This window comes from Sander lucioperca, chromosome 10, assembly GCF_008315115.2.
Source record: "Sander lucioperca isolate FBNREF2018 chromosome 10, SLUC_FBN_1.2, whole genome shotgun sequence".
Lineage (NCBI taxonomy): Eukaryota > Metazoa > Chordata > Actinopteri > Perciformes > Percidae > Sander > Sander lucioperca.
In genome coordinates, this window is record NC_050182.1 from 33,455,485 (window position 1) to 33,477,274 (window position 21,790).

The 21,790-nt window shown below is 41.1% G+C and overlaps 1 protein-coding gene across 3 annotated transcripts in view; it reads left to right on the plus strand.

Annotated features, from left to right (window-relative positions):
- The window catches only part of grb10b (growth factor receptor-bound protein 10b), a 69,574-nt gene that overhangs the window by 39,157 nt on the left and 8,627 nt on the right, over positions 1 to 21,790 (plus strand). For 2 of the 3 annotated variants that reach the window (XM_031278226.2, XM_031278225.2), the window contains exons 6-8: positions 15,333 to 15,489; positions 20,091 to 20,206; positions 20,722 to 20,796. In XM_031278226.2, coding sequence (XP_031134086.1) covers positions 15,333 to 15,489; positions 20,091 to 20,206; positions 20,722 to 20,796 — 348 coding nt within the window. Of the gene's footprint in view, positions 1 to 13,435; positions 13,871 to 15,332; positions 15,490 to 20,090; positions 20,207 to 20,721; positions 20,797 to 21,790 lie in introns of those variants that run through there. The other variant, XM_031278227.2, reaches the window with a different exon arrangement.

Here is a 21,790-nt window from a genome sequence, read left to right on the forward strand (position 1 = left end):
GTTAGACTTCAAAGCTGTGACACTACTTATCAAAAACCTATCACAGTATCAACTATTGTATACTGTACTGAAGTAGAATTTTAATGATGTGCTCATGATGTTAGCAAACTCCATATCAGCTTGTAGAAATCTACATCTATCTTCAGTTTTACACAGTTGAAGAAGCCATTCTAGTTGCTGAAAAGAAAGCAATAGGATTTAAACTAGAAACACCCGGTATATAAGTGATGGGCATCGATCCATCCCTCTTCTCTCTCTGTTAGCTCTGAAGCATGGCATTCCTTGGCTGCCTCCTTCCTCAATGTTGGAAATACTCCAGGTCAAAGGGCAGATGTTTCCACTATAAAAGGAAAGCAGAATGGAATGCTGTCGATGCCCAAACTGTTGGCCCCATCGTGTGGGAACGTCTGTGGGCACGTGCACAAGTGTATGTATTTAAAAGTAAGGGCGTGTTTGTGAGGAGGTTCAGTTTTGTGTATTGTGTGTGTGTGTGTGTGTGTGTGTACAGATGTCACTTGTTTCATGGTTGGATCCTGCCCATTGCCGGTACCTGGAGCATTCCAGACCTTCACAAGACCTTTTTGAAAAAGGGGAAACACTTTTGCAAAAATAACCAATGTTATTACGCCGATACAATATATTATGATTTATTTGTATGGAATGCTATACCTTTTTATGACATACTATAGCCTACTATGACTTTTTTATTAAGTGAAATTATTTTTTACGACATGAAACTGACTTTTTTATGATAGTACCAGTTACTGTACTGCATGAGGAGCACAAATGCAGGGCTCGTGTCAACCCAGGTCATCAAATACTGACGCTTTGTCACGCCCCTCAATGCACAAGGCACCATTTAGAGTCTGTATGGGACGCACCAGGCTTTCAACTAACTCCACTGTAAACCCATCCGCAGCAATATTAGAAGCTCAAAGCAACTGCTCCGGTTGTCCATTCTCTCCAGTATTATAGAGACAGTGTGCAACGCGTCATACTCTGAAAGCCATGTCCACCGGAGTAGAAACCAATCAGTGCCACAATATGCAACCAAGGGCTGAAACGCTAACAAAGTGCCTGTAGCTAGCTAAAAAACTGTCAAATGTCAAATGATTATTTTAGCAACCTCTGTCCAGAGAGGACAAGATAGCTGTTAGTAAGCTAATGTTAGCAAGCTATAGCACTTGCAAACATAATACTGCATAGCTTTCTGATTTATCCACGTTCCACTATAACACAAGTTGCATACTGTCAAAATGCTTTAGCTTAACTTACAGAAATATAGTTAGCCTAAAACTGACATATGTGATGACAAATGTCAGTGCACACGTCGTCTATATCCTTGACGTTCCACTTCCGGGATTGCTCCGGTGCCGCAGGAATTCTGCCGGATGCATGTATTTTCCGTTACCTTCCGCTTTCTTTGTGTTGGAATTTTAAACTCCTGCCGCCCGGAAGTATTTTCCTCACCGTCAATTCCCATTTTAAGGTATTGATTGAATGATATCCTAAACATTTCTCAACACGAAACTGTAAATTAAACAATGAGATAAATAATGACTTTTAATATTTTCTCCTTGGATTCTGAGAAATATTTTTTTTTTGTAAATTTTGGATAGCGGAAGGCTCTACACTACTCATAATTCTCAGCCACCGTTATTACAACGATCCCTTCAGATCTTGTTGGAATGCAACGTTTTCTATCTGTTGCAGTTTGGATTGCTCACATGTGCCACCTGGGGGTTAAAATACCTGGGGGGCATGTGTGCGTGCCTACGTACGTGCCTGCGTGCGTGCCTGCGTGCGTGATTGAGTGTGTTCTGCTTCTCATTGCACTGATGTGTTCTGCAGGCCTCATCTGTGAGTGGATCAAGCAGCCAGCTTGCTTTTAAATGGATCTTAAAGTGCAACACGGAACACACACCTACACACACACACTGACACACGAATTGTGAGATCACCGGCTAGTCACGTTTGTGTGTGTGTGTGTGTGTGTCTGCCTGCTTGCCTCATTATTCCTAACATTACATCCAGTCTCTGAGCCCAAGGCGCACACACACATGCACGCACGCACGCACACACACACACACACACACACACACACACACACACACACACACACACACACACACACACACACACACACTTGCACACAAACACTTATGTATGCATGTTATTTGATGCTCTTTGTGGCAAAGGTAAAGAGAGCATGCAGGCAGTACAGTAACCCTTTGTCAGCTCACATGTCCCTGCTCTCTTTCTCAAGCAGATGCATATATCAACATATACACAAATTGCATTGAGTGACTGAGTGGAGTTGCAGCATTTGGTGCTGTGAAATACTAATTATTTGGCTACTGTAAAACAAACCTGGAGAAGAGACGGGCAGGTTGTGGTAGAGTCTGGAACATCTCATGTGTCAGGGCCATATTTATCCCCCGCTGCTAAATGGAAACACGTCGTGCTACTCTCTCTGACACACACACAGGCACACACATACACATAGCCTGTTGTTGAATAATAGAGTAGGCTGGCATGATTAGTCTGAGTAATGGCTCAGTTTAGATAAATATGACTCTAAAATTAGTAATGGGCAAAGCCACTTGGGAGCAGATCACCATCTCATAGCTTGTGCATAAAAACCTTTGTGGTATGTGCATTAGTATATTACCAAGGGCAGTGCTTATAAAATGCACCATGAGATAGACACTGTCACAAATACTAAAAGACTATCCTAGAGGAGGCCGACCCTTGGAGAAGTATCCCACTTATGCATAGACACAAACTGTTGGTTTAAATTCATCCTGTTACATGGTAAATTAATTTACACGCTTCCAGTAAAAATAGGTCAGTGTCACTGCAACCACTAAGCCATCTGCAGCTAACATCCACTGCCTACACTGCAGAGATGGGGACTTGAGTCTGAGACTCGGACTCGAGTCGCACTTAAGTCGCACTAACAGCTGACTTCAGACTTGACTTGCGACTCGACCCAAAAGACTTCAGACTTGACTCTGACTTGAGCTTCGAGACTCGTCAACAACCTGTTTTCATACAATCATTGCTTTTTAAATCTAAATGTATGAATGTATTTCTATTTTCTTTTATTGGCGCATATACGGGGAAACATATGACGAGCTGTATGTCCCCTGCCCTTTACCATAATGTGCAACGTAACGCATGCGCCTATGTGCGCGCACATATCAAAAAATGCATTGCAGATGGCGACACCAAGTCCTCCCGGAGTTGTGCCTTTTTGTCATTGCTTTCAGTAACTTGGTAAACAGTGGCAGTAAGCGAGCAGCTACATGCAAGGTGTGTGGCACCAAGATAAATGATGCCGGATCAACAACGTCGGACTTCATCAGGCGTCTCAAAACACATCCAAATAGGTAAGTCACTCACACGCTAATGTGAAAGAGACGTTACATTAGCATATATCGTCACAGGTAACAAGCTAACCATCGCAAAGTGTTGTGCTAATGCTGGGAACAGTCAAATAGTTTCTTTATAGTTAGTAGTCGCTGAGGCTAAGAAATCCATGGCGCACAGGAGGCGGGACGCACAGATCCATCTCCCCAGAACAAACACTGTGTCAGGTGGGCAAACTCTTGTGATGCGTAATTGATCCCGTGGATGATTTGTAGACTATTAAGTGAACAAGGTGTACACGGTCCAACAAACACTGGGCCGTCTTGACTGTCTTAATTCTGCACATATTTCTGTTACTGTAGCCCTATTTACTATTTCATTATTTCATCCATGCGTGGCGTAGCGGATCCGTGCGCACTGTCACCTGCTGTGGAGACGCTGGCCTCACTAACCTCTCCTCCTCTGAGTTGGGTCTCCCTTGCGCTGGACTCAGTTTCACTGAGCGTACTAACACTTAGAAAATAAATGGCATTACATCAGTGAGTTCAAACTGCTTATTGTGCGTAATTTGGACTGACACTGAGATGCATGTTGTTCTGTAACTGGTGTGGCACTACCACTTCTCTCTTGATTTCCACTTCGACATTTTTTTGAGTGAAAGAGACGTTACATTTAGGACATATCATCACAGGTAACAAGCTAACCATCGCAAAGTGTTGTGCTAATGCTGGGAACATGCAAATTGTATCTTTATAGTTGTATCCATATGATGTGACAGTTACAGGACATGCTTTGAATTCATAAGATTTAACAATACAGTGTTAGGGACAGATCAGATGGCCAGAGACTTGAGACTCGACTTGGACTTGACTTGGACTCATGGCAAAAGACTTGAGACTTGACTTGAACTCGAGCTCAAAGACTTGAGACTTGACTTGAACTCAAGCTCAAAGACTTGAGACTTGACTTGGACTCGAGCTCAAAGACTTGAGACTTGACTTGGACTCGAGCTCAAAGACTTGAGACTTGACTTGGACTTGCAACAAATGACTTGTGAACATCTCTGCTACACTGTACCAGAAAGCTGCATGTGATGAACACCTCATGATAGCCCTTGTCTAAAAATGTTGACTGTAGTTCAAGAGGCAGTGTATTCCAATGTAGTAAACTAAGCTGTGTAAAAACTTTGGTCACTGAGTTTGTGACTAAAGTAAATACAACACTTCTGATCTCAAACTGCCCATTTTGCCTGAGTGGAAGCAGCAATTTCAACCTTGTTTCCAAAGTTGTCTAAATAATGCCAGCCTATCAAATAAGCAATATAGACTGACTGTCAGGCAGATACAGTATACAGTATATGTAGGTTCCTTTTATCCCAGCATCAAATTATGTCATCACAGTTCATTTTCTGTTACAGATTAATGAGGGAATCCTACCCAGAGCATTTTAAGTCATTTATTGAGGTAATGGTAGGAGACCACAAGCCTCAAATATTGAAATGGTTAATAATTAAACCTCTACTTAATTCATTTCTCTATTAAATTTAGCTAAATAAATGTATTTCCATAGGAACATGACTGGACCACCCAGACACTGGGGATGATGCACCTTTAATGGTCCAACCTCACCCTGTGTCCCAGAAGGCAGGCAGTGTAAGATTAGAAGCCACAACTTTCACCCAGCTAATAGGGCAAGATCCCGTTACTCCTTCAGCTAATGGGAATCCCTGATGGTGTTAGCTCTCTCATCTGTCTCTGTCTCTATATTTTAGATTGTCAGAGTATCAAATGTGTGTGCTTTTGCATTTATCCTACCCTGGGCACACTACTGACGGTGCAAAACAATATTTAATTGATGTAAAAACTCTTTTACTCAAACGGTTTTGAGTGTGCTTTTTTGTGTCCTCGCACCCTCAGACACACCCATATGTGCCTGAATACAGGTGTAAACGCATGCGTCTAGGTTTTAGGGGTGGGGGGAAAATGGATACAGCATAGTATCGCGATATTTTCCATGGCAATACTGTATTGATACACAGACGGCAGTTATCAATCTTTTATTTTATATGTGTTGGTCAGTTTGTCTGCTTGACAATCCCATGTTGCAGCAATACAATTTACGTGAGATGAACAAAAAGAGATAAAATCTTTTTAAATAAAACATGCTGACAAAATTTCCTTTTGGGGACATCATTTGAAATTGGGAAAAATTTGAAGTTGGAAAAAAGATAATAAATTGCAATATATCGCAGAATATTGCAATATGTTTAAAATCGCAATATTGTATTGTGACAGAAGTATCGTGATGATATCGTATCGTGAGGCTTCTGGTCATTCCCACCTCTACTAGGTTTGCGTGTGTCCACGTGTTTCACAAAGAGAGCAATGTGTTGCTGCCTGTAGGCATTTCATCTGGCCAAAGCTGAACAGAGCTGTTGAACTCATGTAGGTCATGGAGACTGCATCTCTCTTTCTCTCTTCCTTCCCTCTCTGTCCTTTCTCTCTCTCTCTCTCTCTCTCTCTCTCTCTCTCTCTCTCTCTCTCTCTCTCTCTCTCTCTCTCTCCCTCCCTCTCTGTCTCTTAGGGAAAGTAGGACAGCTCAGATTTCTGAAGCTGCTGCTGTGAAACGGCAGAAGAGGAGGGAAGAAAGAGGAATAAGCAGAAGACAGAAATTGAAAAGCTGCTTAAAAACAGTGATATGTTGATGAATTACTGTTATAAAAGTTTTAAAAATAAATATATAAATTAATGATCTCAGCTCAAGGTAAAACGTTGATTCAGTTGACAATTCCGAAAAGTTAAAAAAATATTCAAATTTGTTGTCATGCTTTATTATGTTTTGTCTACTTTGCTTGAATGAATAGACTTAGGCTGAATCCCATTTCTCTGTCTTACCCCTACCCCTTACCCCTACCCCTTAGGTTACCCCTAGCCCTTGGCCCTCGAAAACGAGTGTTAAGGGGTAGGGGTGAAAACATACCCCTATGAAATGAGACGCCACTTGGTTACATCATCATACATACTTAGGTCTGTTTGCAATAAATATTTGTATACACACTGCATGGTGTGTAGTATATCTGTTTCAGTTATCACTGTTTTGAATGTCATTGATGTTCAGAAACACTTTCTTTGCTTTAACCTTATTGCCTAATAAAGTAAACATTATTACAACTATTAGAACCATAACTTACATGTCACACACACATAAAAAAAGGCACTCAAATGTATAAAACTAAAAAAGACACACAAGACCACAAACAAACAAAAAACTACAGCTATTCTGAAATTCCAGACTCCAGTCTGATGCCTGTTGGCCAGTAACCTTTCCCTCCATACCCCATTTCTTTCATTAGTGTCCTGTAGCATAACCAACAACAATGTACAGGTGCATGAACAGGAATGAATTACACATGTTTACAATAATACAGTACCAATACAATAATGAATGGCTACAACATGAACGCAGAAACTTCTGCTCGTTTTCAGCCCAGAAAGTGGATCAGCTGCTGGGTTTCTGTTTCTGTGTCTGTGTCCCTGTGTGATACAGGATGGTACATGTAAAGCACGTATCGATGTCTCCAAAGCAAGTAGTGTTATACACTGATATCAAACGAAATTCGCTGCTAATGGAGTTTAGTTAAAACTGTAGACATGCATGGAGTCCATTCAAGGCAGAGAAATGCGGGACTGTTGTGCAAATAAGACACTTACATTTATGGGTCTCTGGTCGACCTGGCAGCCATTTTCCTTGTTGCGCAATGTATCTGGATACCCCTTGCTTTTCAAGTAAGCTTGCGTCCTTGCTTGGCGTTAAGGGGTATATAGCCCTTCCCCTTAGCCCTACCCCTCAACCAAAATGAGTATTGGGACAGTACTTACTCTCACGTGAGCATGCAAAACTAAGGGGTAGGGGTAAGGGGAAGGGTTAAGAAAGACAAATGAGACGCAGCCTTAATAGAATACTTAAAGGTGCCCTGCCACACGTATTTTAATTACTTTGTGGTAATGTCTGAAGTTATACCATGGACTCTTTAAAATTTTTTGGTGGAAAAGAAATGCCTTTCAAGCCATTCTAGAGTGGTATAGAAAGCCTGCAGGAAGACTCAGCTTGATTTGTGCCAGTTCTCATTAATATTCAACGAGCTAAGCTGCTTGACTCTGATTGGCTAACAGCTAGCCAATGAGAGCCTGGCTATCATCATCCTTTACCCAGCGCAACTGGGCGAGCTCATGAATAGTAATGAGCTCAGGCAACATGATGTCAGACTGACCAGCTTTTGTAATTGGCCTGATTTCTCTGCTCATTTCTTTTCAGTGGCTAGAGCTGACAGAGGAGGTAGCAGTTCATTTTCACATTCACCACATAACACAAACACATATAGACCTAACATATTTCAAAAAATGCAAGTAAAAACGGTTTTGTGTGGCAGGGCACCTTTTAAGGATAAGGATGATGGACAGGACACTTATTTATTTGCATAATTAAAAACAGTAAGTGAGCAGACAAAAGTTGCAAATGTAACTATGGCCTTCAGTCTTCAAAGTTTTAAAATTGAAGAACAAGACAGACAAGCAACCTGACTCAAAGAGCTCAGCAATTGAAATTTGTTTCAGTAGAGAGAGAATGAGAGAGCGAGTGACAGACAGAACTGTGATACTGCGATCTTGGCATCTCCAGAGAAAATGTATTATTTGGGACAGTTTGTACAGAACTGTGGCACATGCTGTGATTCATCTGAACGGAAATTAATGTTTGTAATTGCCTGTGATGGTAGTAGTCCTCTTTTTACTCTCATGGGACACAAGGACCTGTAGATGTTTTCCCTTTACACCGATATTACAGATATTACAGTTGTATGATCATTCATTCACAGAATTATTAGTAACTTGTGGGAACAGTGATTTTCTGCTGCAATTTGAAAGTTTTATCAAAACTGTAAAATGTGAATATAAGCAATACAATCTCTCATGTCAATTATATATTGCCAAAATCATGCCAATGATTGTGTGGGATAACTAACTACCCAATATACAGTGTGTGGTTTGATGCATGGCTGCACAGTGATTGAAATGGCAGTCTGCCATTGTACATGACTTTGTATTGTTAGTGTGCACTGGGAGTCTTCTTCTCCTAAATTTATCTCCATACATCTCTCTCTCTCTCTCTCTCTCTCTCTCTCTCTCTCTCTCTCTCTCTCTCTCTCTCTCTCTCTCTCTCTCTAAACCATCCCTCCCTCATCCCTCCCTTTTCCATCCCTCTGACCCCTGCCTACTAAATCCCTTTCTGACTTATTTTGCTTCGCTGAGCCCAGATAGGCCTCTATGTCTTGGGTCTTAATTTGACACGGTAATTGGATGACAAGGGGCAGTTCACTGTCCCTTCCTCATGAGTCAGCAGAGTTTTCTTGGCTTGTGCCTCCCACTACTGCTGACTACCGGCGCTGAGCGGGGACGGCCAATTGTCTGAGGCCCATTCAGGTTTTTGTGTGTCCATCTCATCATCCGGACGTCAGTTTCCAGGGGCGGCCGAGACCACACACAGCACCACATTGCAGCCAGAGGGGCTTTATGGAGAGTACTTGTTAATGGGTATATAAAGCTGGGGTGGGTCGTGTGAGCCAAATCAGCTTATCAATAGCTACAGTTCTTTTTTGGCAACACAAATAGAGGGTTGTAAGACAGAGCAGATATATCTCAATGTTGAAAGTGTTGTGGATGTTTTTATAGTTTTTTCTGACTTGGTTCTGTTGGAATAATCAACAATGTTTTATACCCTCCATTTTCTGTTTTTATATCCTAAAAACTATATAATTTATTCTGCCTTCTGCTCTTACAATCAAGGCTCTCCAGGGATTGTTCATTTTCATGTTGTATTGTGTTGTATCTAATCTAAAAACTGACATTAAACTTTATCATACCTAGTCAATCTCTTTAAAATCATTATTGTATTACTAACCCCTGGATTAATAGGTCAAGAGTATTCTAGAGTGTACTATATGAGCTCTGAGAATACAGCAAGTGAATATTTTTTGCTCCAAATGTTGTGCATACTGTTACCAACAAGCGTAGTCATTTAGATGTTGATGTTATAGACCGTTAAGGTTTGTTTAAGTGCTGTGGCTAAGGTTAGGGTAGGCCATAATTGTACAAAGCCTGAAGGCTCAACTAAAGGCAAGAAAGTCCCTGCGCATGTTAATCAAAAATAATTTCCTTGTTGCGTCGATATTCCAGGAAGAGTTGACAGTGGGGTTACCTTTACATATGAACATATGGTGTGACTAGACACTGTCTTTTTTCCAATAAATTATAATAATTTCTCAATGATGCTTTGTCTCTGCTGTTTAACAACACTGACGTTTCCTCTCCCTTACGCAGCTTTTATCCAGGTTGCCTGACTTTTTAAACTGTTTCACAACATTGTCCACATGTAATGGATTCTAGTGTGTGTGCAGGCTTGTATGCCTAATGGCTAATAGTTTTTTATAATTGTAATCTGCCACAGTAACTCCTTTCTGATGTAATGGCTTGTAATGTGTACATAATACCAGTGGAGCTATTTATAGACCAGCAGCCAATTTTCGAAGAGATGGATGTGTGTATGCGTGTGAGCTGCTGGGCATGCACACACACGCTTGTGTACTTTAGTTTTCACAAAGCACGTTCTCATACAGTGCAGTATACTTTTTCTGTGTCTGTTTGTGCATGTCTAGTTTCTGTCTGGCTTTGTCTTTGTGTGTGTCCGTACTAGGACTGTGTGTGTGTGTGTGTGTGTGTGTGTGTGTGTGTGTGTGTGTGTGTGTGTGTGAGAGATGCCTGAAGCTCTCAGTCTCTTCCTGGGGGATTACATCACAGGGCAGTTATCAGACCTGAGTCATCAGAGGTTGAGAGGCCCAGCTCTTCCATACTCATCCATCTAAATGAGAACACTTTTAAAAGCATTAGAAGATAGGACTTTCTTTCTTTCTTTCTTTCAGTTTTTCTTTCTTTCTGTTTCTTTTTCTTTCTGTTTTTCTTTCTTTTTGTTTCTCTTTCTATCTTTCTTCCTTACTTTTGCCTACCTCGTTTGTTAACCACGTCTATTCTTTGCCTTTTAAGAAGACCGAGAAGTAGAGTAGGTCAGTTGAATCATGTCACTCTGCTGTCATCTCTTTCTGCTTTGTCATTCCTTCCACTCACGAGGCAGTTTAATGGCTTTGCCACACTGCAAGATAAGATTTCCACAGCTAATGATGGATCAGCTCCCACCCTAAATAGTCTACATTTGGTCATTTGCTTTGAAGTCATGAACACTCTCAGCTGATCAGTATCATCTGACTGTATAAATCACCAGTCACAGTTAAAGACATGGATGAGGTGGTCTTTATAATGTCACAAGGAGATACTTTTCTGATGATTCATGCTGCTTCTGCAGATACTGGTTATTATTTTTCCTACTTATTGCTGCCTGCTACCTACGGTTTGTACTGATATGTCCCTAAACCAGCCAAGCCTCCTTGTGTTTCTTATCACCTATCACATATTTTGTCCCATATATCCTCTTGCAATAAACTATCCCAAATGTGTCTCTGACATGTGATCACCCTGCATTTGACCTCTGTGTGCAAAGATCTGACTGTCCTTGTTCACATAAGACCAGTTTGGAAAGTATAACTCCTTACTAAACCATGGCATTAAACAAGACTTAGCTTGGATAGGGTTGTTGTGTTGTGCATTCGGGATTTGACATGGCAGATGGGGTGGATTTCCATATACATTTTTATATGTATATCATTTGTATTTATTTCCCAGTTTCTTTCCTGCACTTTGCCATATTTGTCCTTGCTCCATCAGAGTTTACTGGGAGGGCATACTGTGACTGAAGGTTCATGCTATCCCCCAGATTCAGTTACATTTTCAATTCAGTTTTATGTATAATGTCAAATCATAACAGACATTATCTCAGGACATTTACAGATAGACTAGGTCTACCACACCCTATAATTTACTTTCCCCATAAGAGCATAGCATGCATTTGGTGGGACAGCGGTGAGGAAAAACTTTCGTTTAACAGGCAGAAACCTTGGACAGGACCTGGCTCTAAGTGGGCGGCCCCTGTTTGCATACTCACTAACCAGTAAAAGCTGATATTGCAGTACCAAGATAATGATCCCTCACTGGCTTCAGAGTGCACGACCAAGCTAGAACTAATACTGCTACTACATATGAACCTCTGCAATTAAATGGAAAAACACATCTTGCTTATGAATTGAACAAACCGTCAGGGATGGAAATTTACTTTGGACTTGACTGACAAGACTTGACTCTTAGTTGTGGCAAAACAAACACTTGACCCCACTTCTGGATTATGATAACCTTGTAGTTGTTATGTTAAACAGAAACCCATGCTGAACCTGTCGTGTTAAAGCCAGGCCAGGTCACACAAAGTGTGTTAACTTCTTATGCACCAATGGAAAACATGGGGGTTTCCTGGGTTCTTGTTCTTGTCTAAAACAACAGAAACCATGTTGGATTATCCTTCCTGTCTTCTAGACATCAAAACTATGGCAAAAGGTAGACCATATCTCCAAAACCTTCTAACCAATTGCAATTCATTCTTTGTCAAAAGGGTTGAGGCTAATGGAATGATTGAGCAACTCTTATAATTACAGCACTATATGTAAAAACCTGTATTGTAGCATGTGAGATGTGTGCAGCCTTCTTGGGGCTTTCCTCTCTGGCTGACTAACTGTGACGTAGATGAGGGCGTGTGTCTGCGTGAGTGTAGTGGCAGGGAGGGGGTGGGTGGGAAAGACAGCTGTGCTGGCTAGATATGTAGTTAACAGTAGGAAGCATTCATACTACACATTCTACTGCAGTGTGTCACTAGACAGTCTCTCTCTCTCTCTTACTGCTTCCCACTCTTTTTCCCTTCACTTCTCTCGTCTGTCTCCTGTTTCTCTGTAACTCCCACACATACACACCCACATACGTGCCTGTGTGCATGTGCAATCATTCACACACACATGCATGCACTTTGCTCTCTCTCCATCCCTTCCCCCAGCCACAGGCTCCCCCTTTCCCTCCCCAAAGTTTCTCGCTATAGTAAATAAAGTTGTATCTCTTTGACTGCTCCCACTTTTACCACAATTTCCTCCTTCCTTCTGTGGAACTGCTTAGTCCTGGATCACACCCCCACCCCCACCTACACATGTACAAACACACACACACACACACACTCTCATTTAGAAAACAAGAAGAAGTTGCTTCAAGGACAACGTAAAGCTGTTCTTGCCTCTCCCAGACTGGGTGTGTCAAGGCTTTTGTCTGTCTGATGCCATATTAAATATCTGAGTTAAAAGGAGGGGTGGGGGGGCTGTGTGTTCATGTGCATGTGTGTGCAAAAGTCTCCAGGTGTTTTGTTCTTTAGAGAGAAAGAATGTTGGTACGAAGCTAGCCACCAGGGGAGGAGGAGAAGGTTTGTTTCATTTCATTTGCTCTGTAATGAGTCTTGTTAGATCTGACTGGGAAGTTCAAAGTTAAGCCACAGGGAAGGAGGGAAGGATGGAGGAAGGGAGGGAGAGGAAAAGAGATGCAAAGAAGAAGAGAAAAACATACAAGCCAACAAGCCCTCACTTAAAAACTTCTGAACATTTTGGAGACAAGAAAAGCGACAAAGACACACTTTTTACTCCTTCCTTTATCCTTTCTTCCTCTTCCTGCTCCACCTCCTCCTTACTGCCCCACACCCTTCTCAAATCAACCCTCTCGCTGAGAGCTCTGAAAAGAAACTGAAGCGGAGAAGCTCGCAAGAGGTCTGAAAAAGTTGGCTGCGTCTGTGCATGACTGTACGTCTGTGTGTCTACTGGAGTGTGTTTGCCTTTCAGAGAGTGTGTGTGTCTGTGTGCCTCTGTGTGCTTGTGTGTGTGTGCGCCTGGGTCTGTGTGGGAATGATTACATCAGCCTGCTGCAGCCTTATGATTGGTTGGTGAGCGTGTGGTTTGATTCAGTGTGCCTCGGAGCCCGTGGCTGAGGCTGTAACCCTTTGTGAGGGAGAGAGAGAGAGAGAGAGAGAGAGAGAGAGAGAGAGAGAGAGAGAGGGAGAGGGAGGGTGAGAGAGAGAGGGAGAGAACGAAATATAGTTGTCAGACTCAACCGGCACTGGAAACAGTGTACTGTACCTGCTGCCATCCGATCACTGACTGTCTCTGTGTCCCTGTCTTGTGCGCGGCTTTAGGTCACACAGACAGTTTTTTTTTTTTTTAAAGACAAAGCGGCCTAGTCTACCACTAGGACTAGTCCACAGGCTATGTGACAGGTAGCACAACTGCAACTGTCGGCACTCAAATTTGAGTCTTTCTTTTCTGGAGGAGACAGGACGACATAACAGCAAGGTTTTCTGTATTAGTTACTGTGTGAGAGTCAGTGTGTGTGTGTGTATGTGTGTGTGTGTGGGGGGAGCCAGGCTCACTCCAAAAATGCCTTCGTGTTCCCCGGACTGCTGCCTATTGCGGGCCGTGGAGGTAAGACCACTCTCTTTCTGTGTCTCTTATCTCTCCTTGTGTGTCTCTGCCTCTCTTCGGCTCCTCTTTTTACATGTTAAGACTGTTTTTCTTTGAAGTGCTGCTATGATTAACCGATTAAAGTAGTACATGGAATGTGTAAATACCTTAAAAGCTAAAGACAATTCTTTTTTTTCGAGATGTGAGCAGAGCAGTAAAGAGAGTCCAATACGTTAGCAGCTCTGCATGATTGTGGCTCCCTTGCTTTTCGTCTTGAACATTTTGGACTGAGAGAGCGCCTCAGGCCTGGTTTGTGCAAACTGTGATGCTATAAGCTGCATCTTTGTTCAAGAAGAGAACAGAATGTCTTTGTCATGATATTATTATGTGGGAAGTGTGCATACATGACATGTGTAGACTTCGTTAGCTGGATTCCTGTGTAGGCTAACAATCCTGGATTCCTCTGCAGGTTTGAAAAGCCAACCTGTGGACTTAGTGGACATAGATTTCGGACTATATTACCACAATAGGGATGATGATATATTTCTCTTCTCTTTTTCTGGATTTTTTGTTGATATCTAACAAGGGAAAGCTTACCTACAGTATATACTGAAGAATATCTGGATGTACATGGCTGTCTCTTACACAGATGAGATCTTAGAGTGGAGCCTAATGCACTGTTGCCATACAGTATGTTATACTGTACAGATAAGTAGTGACTCAACATGTGTGTGAGTACGTGCTTGAGTCAGTATTATTAATGGCAACACAATGCAAGCAGGTGTTATTCATGATTGGTTTATTACTGGCCCAATTTAAACATATGAAGTTATGGGTAAAAAAGAACTTCTGTCTGTGAAGTTAAGCTTGAAGCATATTCAATGGCCATGTCTTATCTCTGGATACTTGCATACATGTTCTTGATAAGCTATAATTGGAAACACCATGCCTACTTCCTCTTAAGCCACAGTACAATATGTATCCATTTTGTGCAGACAGAGAGACAATATTTGTTATACACTACAGATTATTTGATTCTATATTACACCAACAAGTTGCTCTAAGAAATGCTTGTCTCTGATTTCTAACACCACAATTGCTACGTAGTTTTAAAACGTCTATTGTTCGTCAATTGCTATGATTACAGGCCTCTTTATGCTATAGGGTATCGGGTGCTATATGATAAATACAATGCTAGTGTTTGAAGAAAATTGCTGGCTTCACCCACCTATTAGGCAGTTTTCAAAAATGCTTCGTGTTAAACGACTTTATCACAACTTAGTATTCCCTGTGGCGTTAACATAATCTGATTCTAAATTTATCCTTTGTAGCTTAAAAAAGGTCTATCAATCCTTTTGCTTTATTGTATCATATCACTGACACCTTTATAGTTCGAAAGCGTTTTGTACTTGAACTTTACCAAAATACCTTGAAATGATCTCTGTTTATTATAACTGACCTCTAATATATTTTCTCTTTATAGATTGTGAAGATCTTCACTGAAGACGGTATGGGTAAAGTGGTGGAGATCCCAGCCGACATGACAGCCAGGGACCTGTGCCAACTCCTGGTTTATAAAAGCCATTGTGTGGATGACAACAGTTGGGCACTTGTTGAACACCACCCGCTGCTAGGGCTAGGTAAGGGGCAGAGCCCTGCAGGCCCGACACACACTGTTCACATACAGACAAAAACAGACACTCACACACATGAACAGACACTCACATACTGTACCTACACAGAAACACATGGATTTTTGGGTGGGCTGATACATGCAATACAATCACTGACAGACACAGGTGCATTCACATATATGCATGCATGCGTGCATACTCGGGCAGACAGACAGTTCAAGTGCATATTCTCACGCAGGCATGTATTCAAGCATGAGTGCATGCACATACTGTACAGCATATGCTGCTGTACCAGTGCAGTATTATGCAGGGCAGGGGTTATCTCAGGAAAAACTGAGATAAACATTGAGCACACATATTGAGCTGCTTTTCATTTACAGATATGTAGGTTAAACGTATTGATCCGCTTGTGTGTGAACAGAAGGTGATGGAAATAGACAATGCATTGCACATGAGGTCAGAGTTGCTTTATCACTGACAGGCCAATGATTTTCTGACTCAATGGTGAAGAGACAATTGGAAGTTAAGGGAAAAAAGCACTTGTCTTGCAAGATGGCTGAGTTGTATGTATGTATTTGTAGGTGCGATGAAACCGTTGCTGTTGGATGAGTAAGAGTGTAAACTGATGAATAATCCTAAACTTTGTCATCATAAAATCTGATGCTAATTTACAATTCAGTTAAAGGAGTTAGCTAGGGCTGATGGAGATTCTAGCTTCAGTGTATAGTACACTTGAAGCAGCATAAAAAGTGATGTGTATTTGAGCTCAGGGTTTCCGAAAGTTATTGCATGCAAGTAAACACCCAAATTACCATTAAGTGGAGACAGTCTTTCCCAGGGCCCCTTATTTAAGCTTACCAATACTCTAGGAGCTCTTGGGGAATTAGCAGAAACTCTTTTTGGTACCCACTCATAAATTAAACAAACACAGCGATTGATAAATAGTACAGCCCCAAAGCCTACATCTTGAGACTTGTTTGAGCATCACAGAGTCATTTTATTTGGTGTTGGTGCTTGCGAGAAACATTTATAATGTATGCAGAGGATAGTGAAAGCAAAAGAGACTAACGTACTTACTGTATATGGTATTTGACATCCTTTACTGATATTTTTAACTTGGGTAGGCTCATCTAAGGTCACTAGACTCAGACTGCTTGGAATCAGGTCTTTTTGAGACTATAGGTTAAAGAAATCTGTTTCAGGATATTTCCACCCCAGATTATTCTGGATCCTAAGATACTTTTAAGAATACTTTTCATGCAGAAAATTATATTATGATGTTTTTTCCCCCTTAAATTGGAATTAAATAAAGCGATCAGATTGAAAGCAAGCAGATGAGAAGCTAAAGGAAGAGAATGTGATAATTGAAGGTTATGGATTAGAGGATGTTGCGATGTAACTGATGAACACTGTAACAAAACCTTTGCCGATTTGTGCTACTCTCAGTGTCAGAGACGGTGGAATGTTATCGATCCATTACTACAAATGACACGGCAGAGAGGTGATGGAGATAATTGATGAAGAGTTTAAACGGCTATGCTAAAGTTTAAAGGTTCTTTAGACCCCACTCCTGAAAATAGAAGCCTTTATAGCATCAGACAGAGACCTCAGGACTAATGTAGTGTAAAAAAGTAAAAATGATGATGGCGGTACCAACTGTGATATAACTGTTTAATATAACAGATTTAAGTGTTGCATTTTAGTTGGCCAGTCATTAGCAGTTAGAGAGGTAGCATGTTATAGATTCTTCATAGATTAAGGAGTAATCATTGCTTGAGGTATTTGAGAAAGTGGAGGGAAGGTATAGCAGTGTAGCTCACTGAGCTTGTTGCTAAAAACTACCAGACCAACACTCACTGTTTTGATATACTTGAACTACAAATGTGGCACTGAAATGACACGAGGAAAAGTCTAAAAAGCAGAAAACAGTAGTTCGAAAAAAAAAAGCTCTATTCCAGGGGTTGATCCAGGGATTTTTAACTTGTTGCTGCATTTAGGAGGAAGAGAGTGTTGCGTTTCTGTCAGGGATGATTTTGTGTTAGACCTGGCAGTATGAGAGTAAGTTTGGAAAGCTGTGGTCAGCTGAACGTTAGAAAACCCAACCTCCCCCTGAGGAGAGGGCGATTATAAAGCACTTACGGGAGACAAGTTGAGCCTGTGCTCTGTGCTCACGTCTGTACACTTTAACAGATGTGGGAGAGGAGGGGGTGTAGTTTTATATAGAGCAGTGGGCCTGGTAGTGAAACATACTGTAGGAAGAGACAGGGTGAAAAACGTGTAAAAAAAAAAAACCGACAACTTGTGTCAATGTATTTTTGGCTGCTATGCTGTCACATGAGGAAACCTTTCTAAAATATATTGCATCATTCAAAGTACAGGTCCCAATGCTCTAACCTAATATTTCACCATCCATCATGATCTGCTTACATTTCTCATCAGTGCTGTCAACATTATGTTGCCAAATACAGTTAGGCTGGCTTGTTGTAAATGACATCATTTTTGGATCGGAGTAACTCTATTCTATTATAGCCCGTCTTCTATTGTGGTGCACCTGTACTGCAACCATATTCTTTTCAGGTCTGGAATAACTAGTCATAGTATTTTATGTTTAGTTTTAGAAAATGAGATGTGATGAAGCAGCACCGTGCTGATTGTTCAAATTAAAGGGTTATGCATTTGCCACTAAAGAACCAGTATGCGTACGCATGTGGATTTGTGTCTATAATACAATAATACATTTTAAAAACTGCTGTTAAAAAGGTGGTAAATATTTTGGGTTGAATTATATTTAGTTTTTTTTACCCCTCTGTGTATTGTATGCATTATATATGTCTGACATATTCACGACAGTAATTGAGATATTTCAACCAATGATTTGGCTTATTTGGAGCCCTGTTAGTTGCCTGGTAGACCTTTACTATAGTTGGCATATGTGGCTAGTTCCTTTTCAGTTATAAACTGATTGTAATTGCGTTTACATTAGTTCTCCGTTAGGTACCAGTGTTTTTTTCTAGCTGTGTATACTGTCTGTTGACGGACGAAATGTGTTGAAGTAGATTTAGTGAGTCAATTAAACCATAGTTGTAGTATTGGCTGTATTTTTTTTATATTTTGAATCTTGTCAATAGTATATAAATATAAGAGTCTTTCCAGTTTTTGGCCAATTACTAAATATTTTGAAGAATATTTTGAAGTATATATGAAGTGCTTTTTGCAGTATCTGAAAGTCCTGTTCATGTGTGCATGCACAGCCTGTACGTCTGCACTGCACATGTTTGAGTCGGGATACTTCATGTCTGCACATGTGGTTGGGTGGCAGATGAGAATAGAAGTTTCAGAGAGACCCGAACAATAGTGTGTTTGAATAGAGAAGCCTATTTCCGTACATCACTGCCCACTCGCAGAATGGGATGAAATGGCCCTTTTGAGAGATAAGTAACACTGACCTCTACTTGTCACCCCGGAAAGCTTAACAACTCTGGGACAGTGAGGTAGTGTTGCCGGGGTGAGTCACTGTCACGAACACGAGTGACTCATCAGGCAGGCGACAAGATGAAACAGAAAGAAAAAGAAGAGTCGTGACAGTGTTAAAGAGATTTTGACAGAGGGGATAAAGAGGGAAAACGAGGGGACACATGAAATGAGATGCAAGATAGAGCTGTGCAGTTAGATTTATCTGAAGTTATTCATTTCACATCAAAAACAGATATCAGAGCAAATACTGGTTTTGCAAAAAGGTTAGTTAAGTTAAAGAATTTTAATTAGATCTACTGGGGAAAGGAAGGATGTCTTTTATTAAAGACATGACAGAGAGAACTTGTAAGGCTGTTGGAATTAATTGAGTCAAGACCGGTTTCAGCATTGCAGTCACAGAATATAAATCACCAGGACCTCTGACCACATCTGTATAAGGACACACTTTTAGTTGAATCACAGCCTCTTTTACACACATTGAAAGAGAAAGGCCTTGGTCTGAACATCATTCACAGGTCATATGTACATCCTGTAAACCTGTGTTAAGGTGTAGTTGAAGTCTGCTGTCGAGCAAGATGATATTGGCACAAGAACATGCGTGCTTCCAGGACTTACCCTGAATGAGAAAGGGTCAGACACATTTGCATGGCTGAGCTACACTTGGAACAAACATCTGACCTGACATGTAAAGATGGTCAGGTTTTAAACAATAGAACGATGCACTGGTTTTAGGAAAATGCTGTTTCAGTTTTACTGGGAACAGGTGAGATAATATCACACCACTGACATGTTTCTTCTTGTTTTAAGAAAATAGGATTATTAGTGCTTAAAAAAAAGGCCCAAAATACTTTTTCTTTCAGTTTCATTTGAATGTTTTTCTAGACTTTCTGTTTCTGATAAAGGATCTTTCCCCTGAATTCTCATATCTACACAGGTCATTAGAGACTTCCATTGTACCTGTGTGGCATACTAAGAAAAATGTTGTGATCGTCGACAGTATGTTCAGATAGATTCACATATTGTCATTCACTCCTACTATGAAACATGTTATATTAATGTAAGTTTTATAAGAATATTAAATACTAACCTCCATCATTGTTGCTGTGTTTCTCTCTCTGCCTGTCTCCCCTCAGAGCGCTGTCTAGAAGACCATGAACTGGTGGTTCAGGTCCAGGCCTCAATGAACAGCGACGGTAGATTCCTCTTCAGGAAGAACTATGCCAAATATGAATTCTTCAGAAACCCCCTGGTAATTGCTTTTTTTTTTTTTAAATACATTTCATAACATGCCGTGTCACTCCTTATCTCCTCTTGTTGAAATATGTCACACCTATAGCCTGTAATAAAAAATGAATTTAGTTTTTGCATTTATTTTTTTATATGTAACACTTATTCAGCATATTTAGATGATTTATAGATTAAATAAATGGTTAAAGATATGGCTACTGAAAGGATAGCAGTGTTACACCACATGACTTGTAGTATTTAGAGCTTTCAGCCAAATGAAATGTTCAAGTAAAGAGTTTACTGGTGTATTCTGCTCTAAAGACTCACTTGCCTCAGAGGTGAAAAGAAAGACATGTTCTTCGTCAAAGCGTCTCTATGCGTTTTGTATTCTTGTGAAATATTAAGACAGCTGACTGTACTTAATGAGATTTGCGTGACTTTTTTTCTGTCACAAATTCCTACCCTATAATTACTGTCACAGTGGCTCATATTCTCCGACTGTCTGCCTCTCTGTCTCTCTCTACCTTCTTCCACCAGGCATTTTTCCCGGAGCACATGGTTGCGTGGTGCCAGGACACCAATCGTATGATTCCACCATCTCAGCTCCTTCAGGTACATGCAGTGCACACACTGACTCGCACACGTTTCTCTCTCCGGCTGTCTGTCATTCTCTCTCCTGTTCCTGACACGCACACAGCCTAGTTTACCTCAGAGTCAGCAATCGCTGCATACTGTACAATCAAGCTGACATACCTCACATCTGACCCTTAAACAGTGTGTCTCGTCAGAGCCTGCAGTAATAACTACCTTTGATCCCCTGTTGACACACGACTGTCTCGGCACACACACCGCAGACCCCACACATGCGATGGATGGAATTAGGCAGTCAGGAATAGAACATACAGTTCTCAATGTACCTACCGTATGTTTGCACAGCACAAATTCGCACACTTGTGTCATGCTACTTATCGGCTTCACAGACCACTCACAGGCCATACACTGCTTTCACAAAAGATAAGAAGAAAAGAAAAAGTCTGGGAGGAGACCCTTAAAAAAGTTTCTTTGGATTTCAAAGGGCTTTGGTCTTAATAAATGGAGGGTTTACATGCAGCCTGGCTCTCTCCTGTATCAAGTAATGGAGCTGTCAGAGACAGAGCCACAAGTGGAATCCATCCCTTAATCCTTGCCACTCACAGAAAGCTTTTAACTCCCCTGCTGATCACATAGACGTTATGCTCTACATAGAGGAGTCAATAACTGAAAGGGGATGCGGTGAGTCTGAGTTGTGTCAGGAAACCCCTAGTGTTTGACATTTTCTAAACACAAGATCTCTGCACTCAATTAGAGTGCAGTCCAAACCAAGACTGTTTCTGACCTGAGTTCAACCAGGTGTTTTGCAATATTTGCCATTTGTGCAAGAAGTATATAATACTCAATCCAAAGCAGCAAGGTGTAGTGCCTCAAAAAGAGAGCCTTTTAAATGAACGTCGCATGTGAACGTGCGCTCCGCAAATGATGGAAAATGCTCATGCATGAGGCCCATTGTGGGATGTTTCCAAAACACTGGGAAACATGTGCTTTAAATATTGAGTCCTCTTGAATAGTT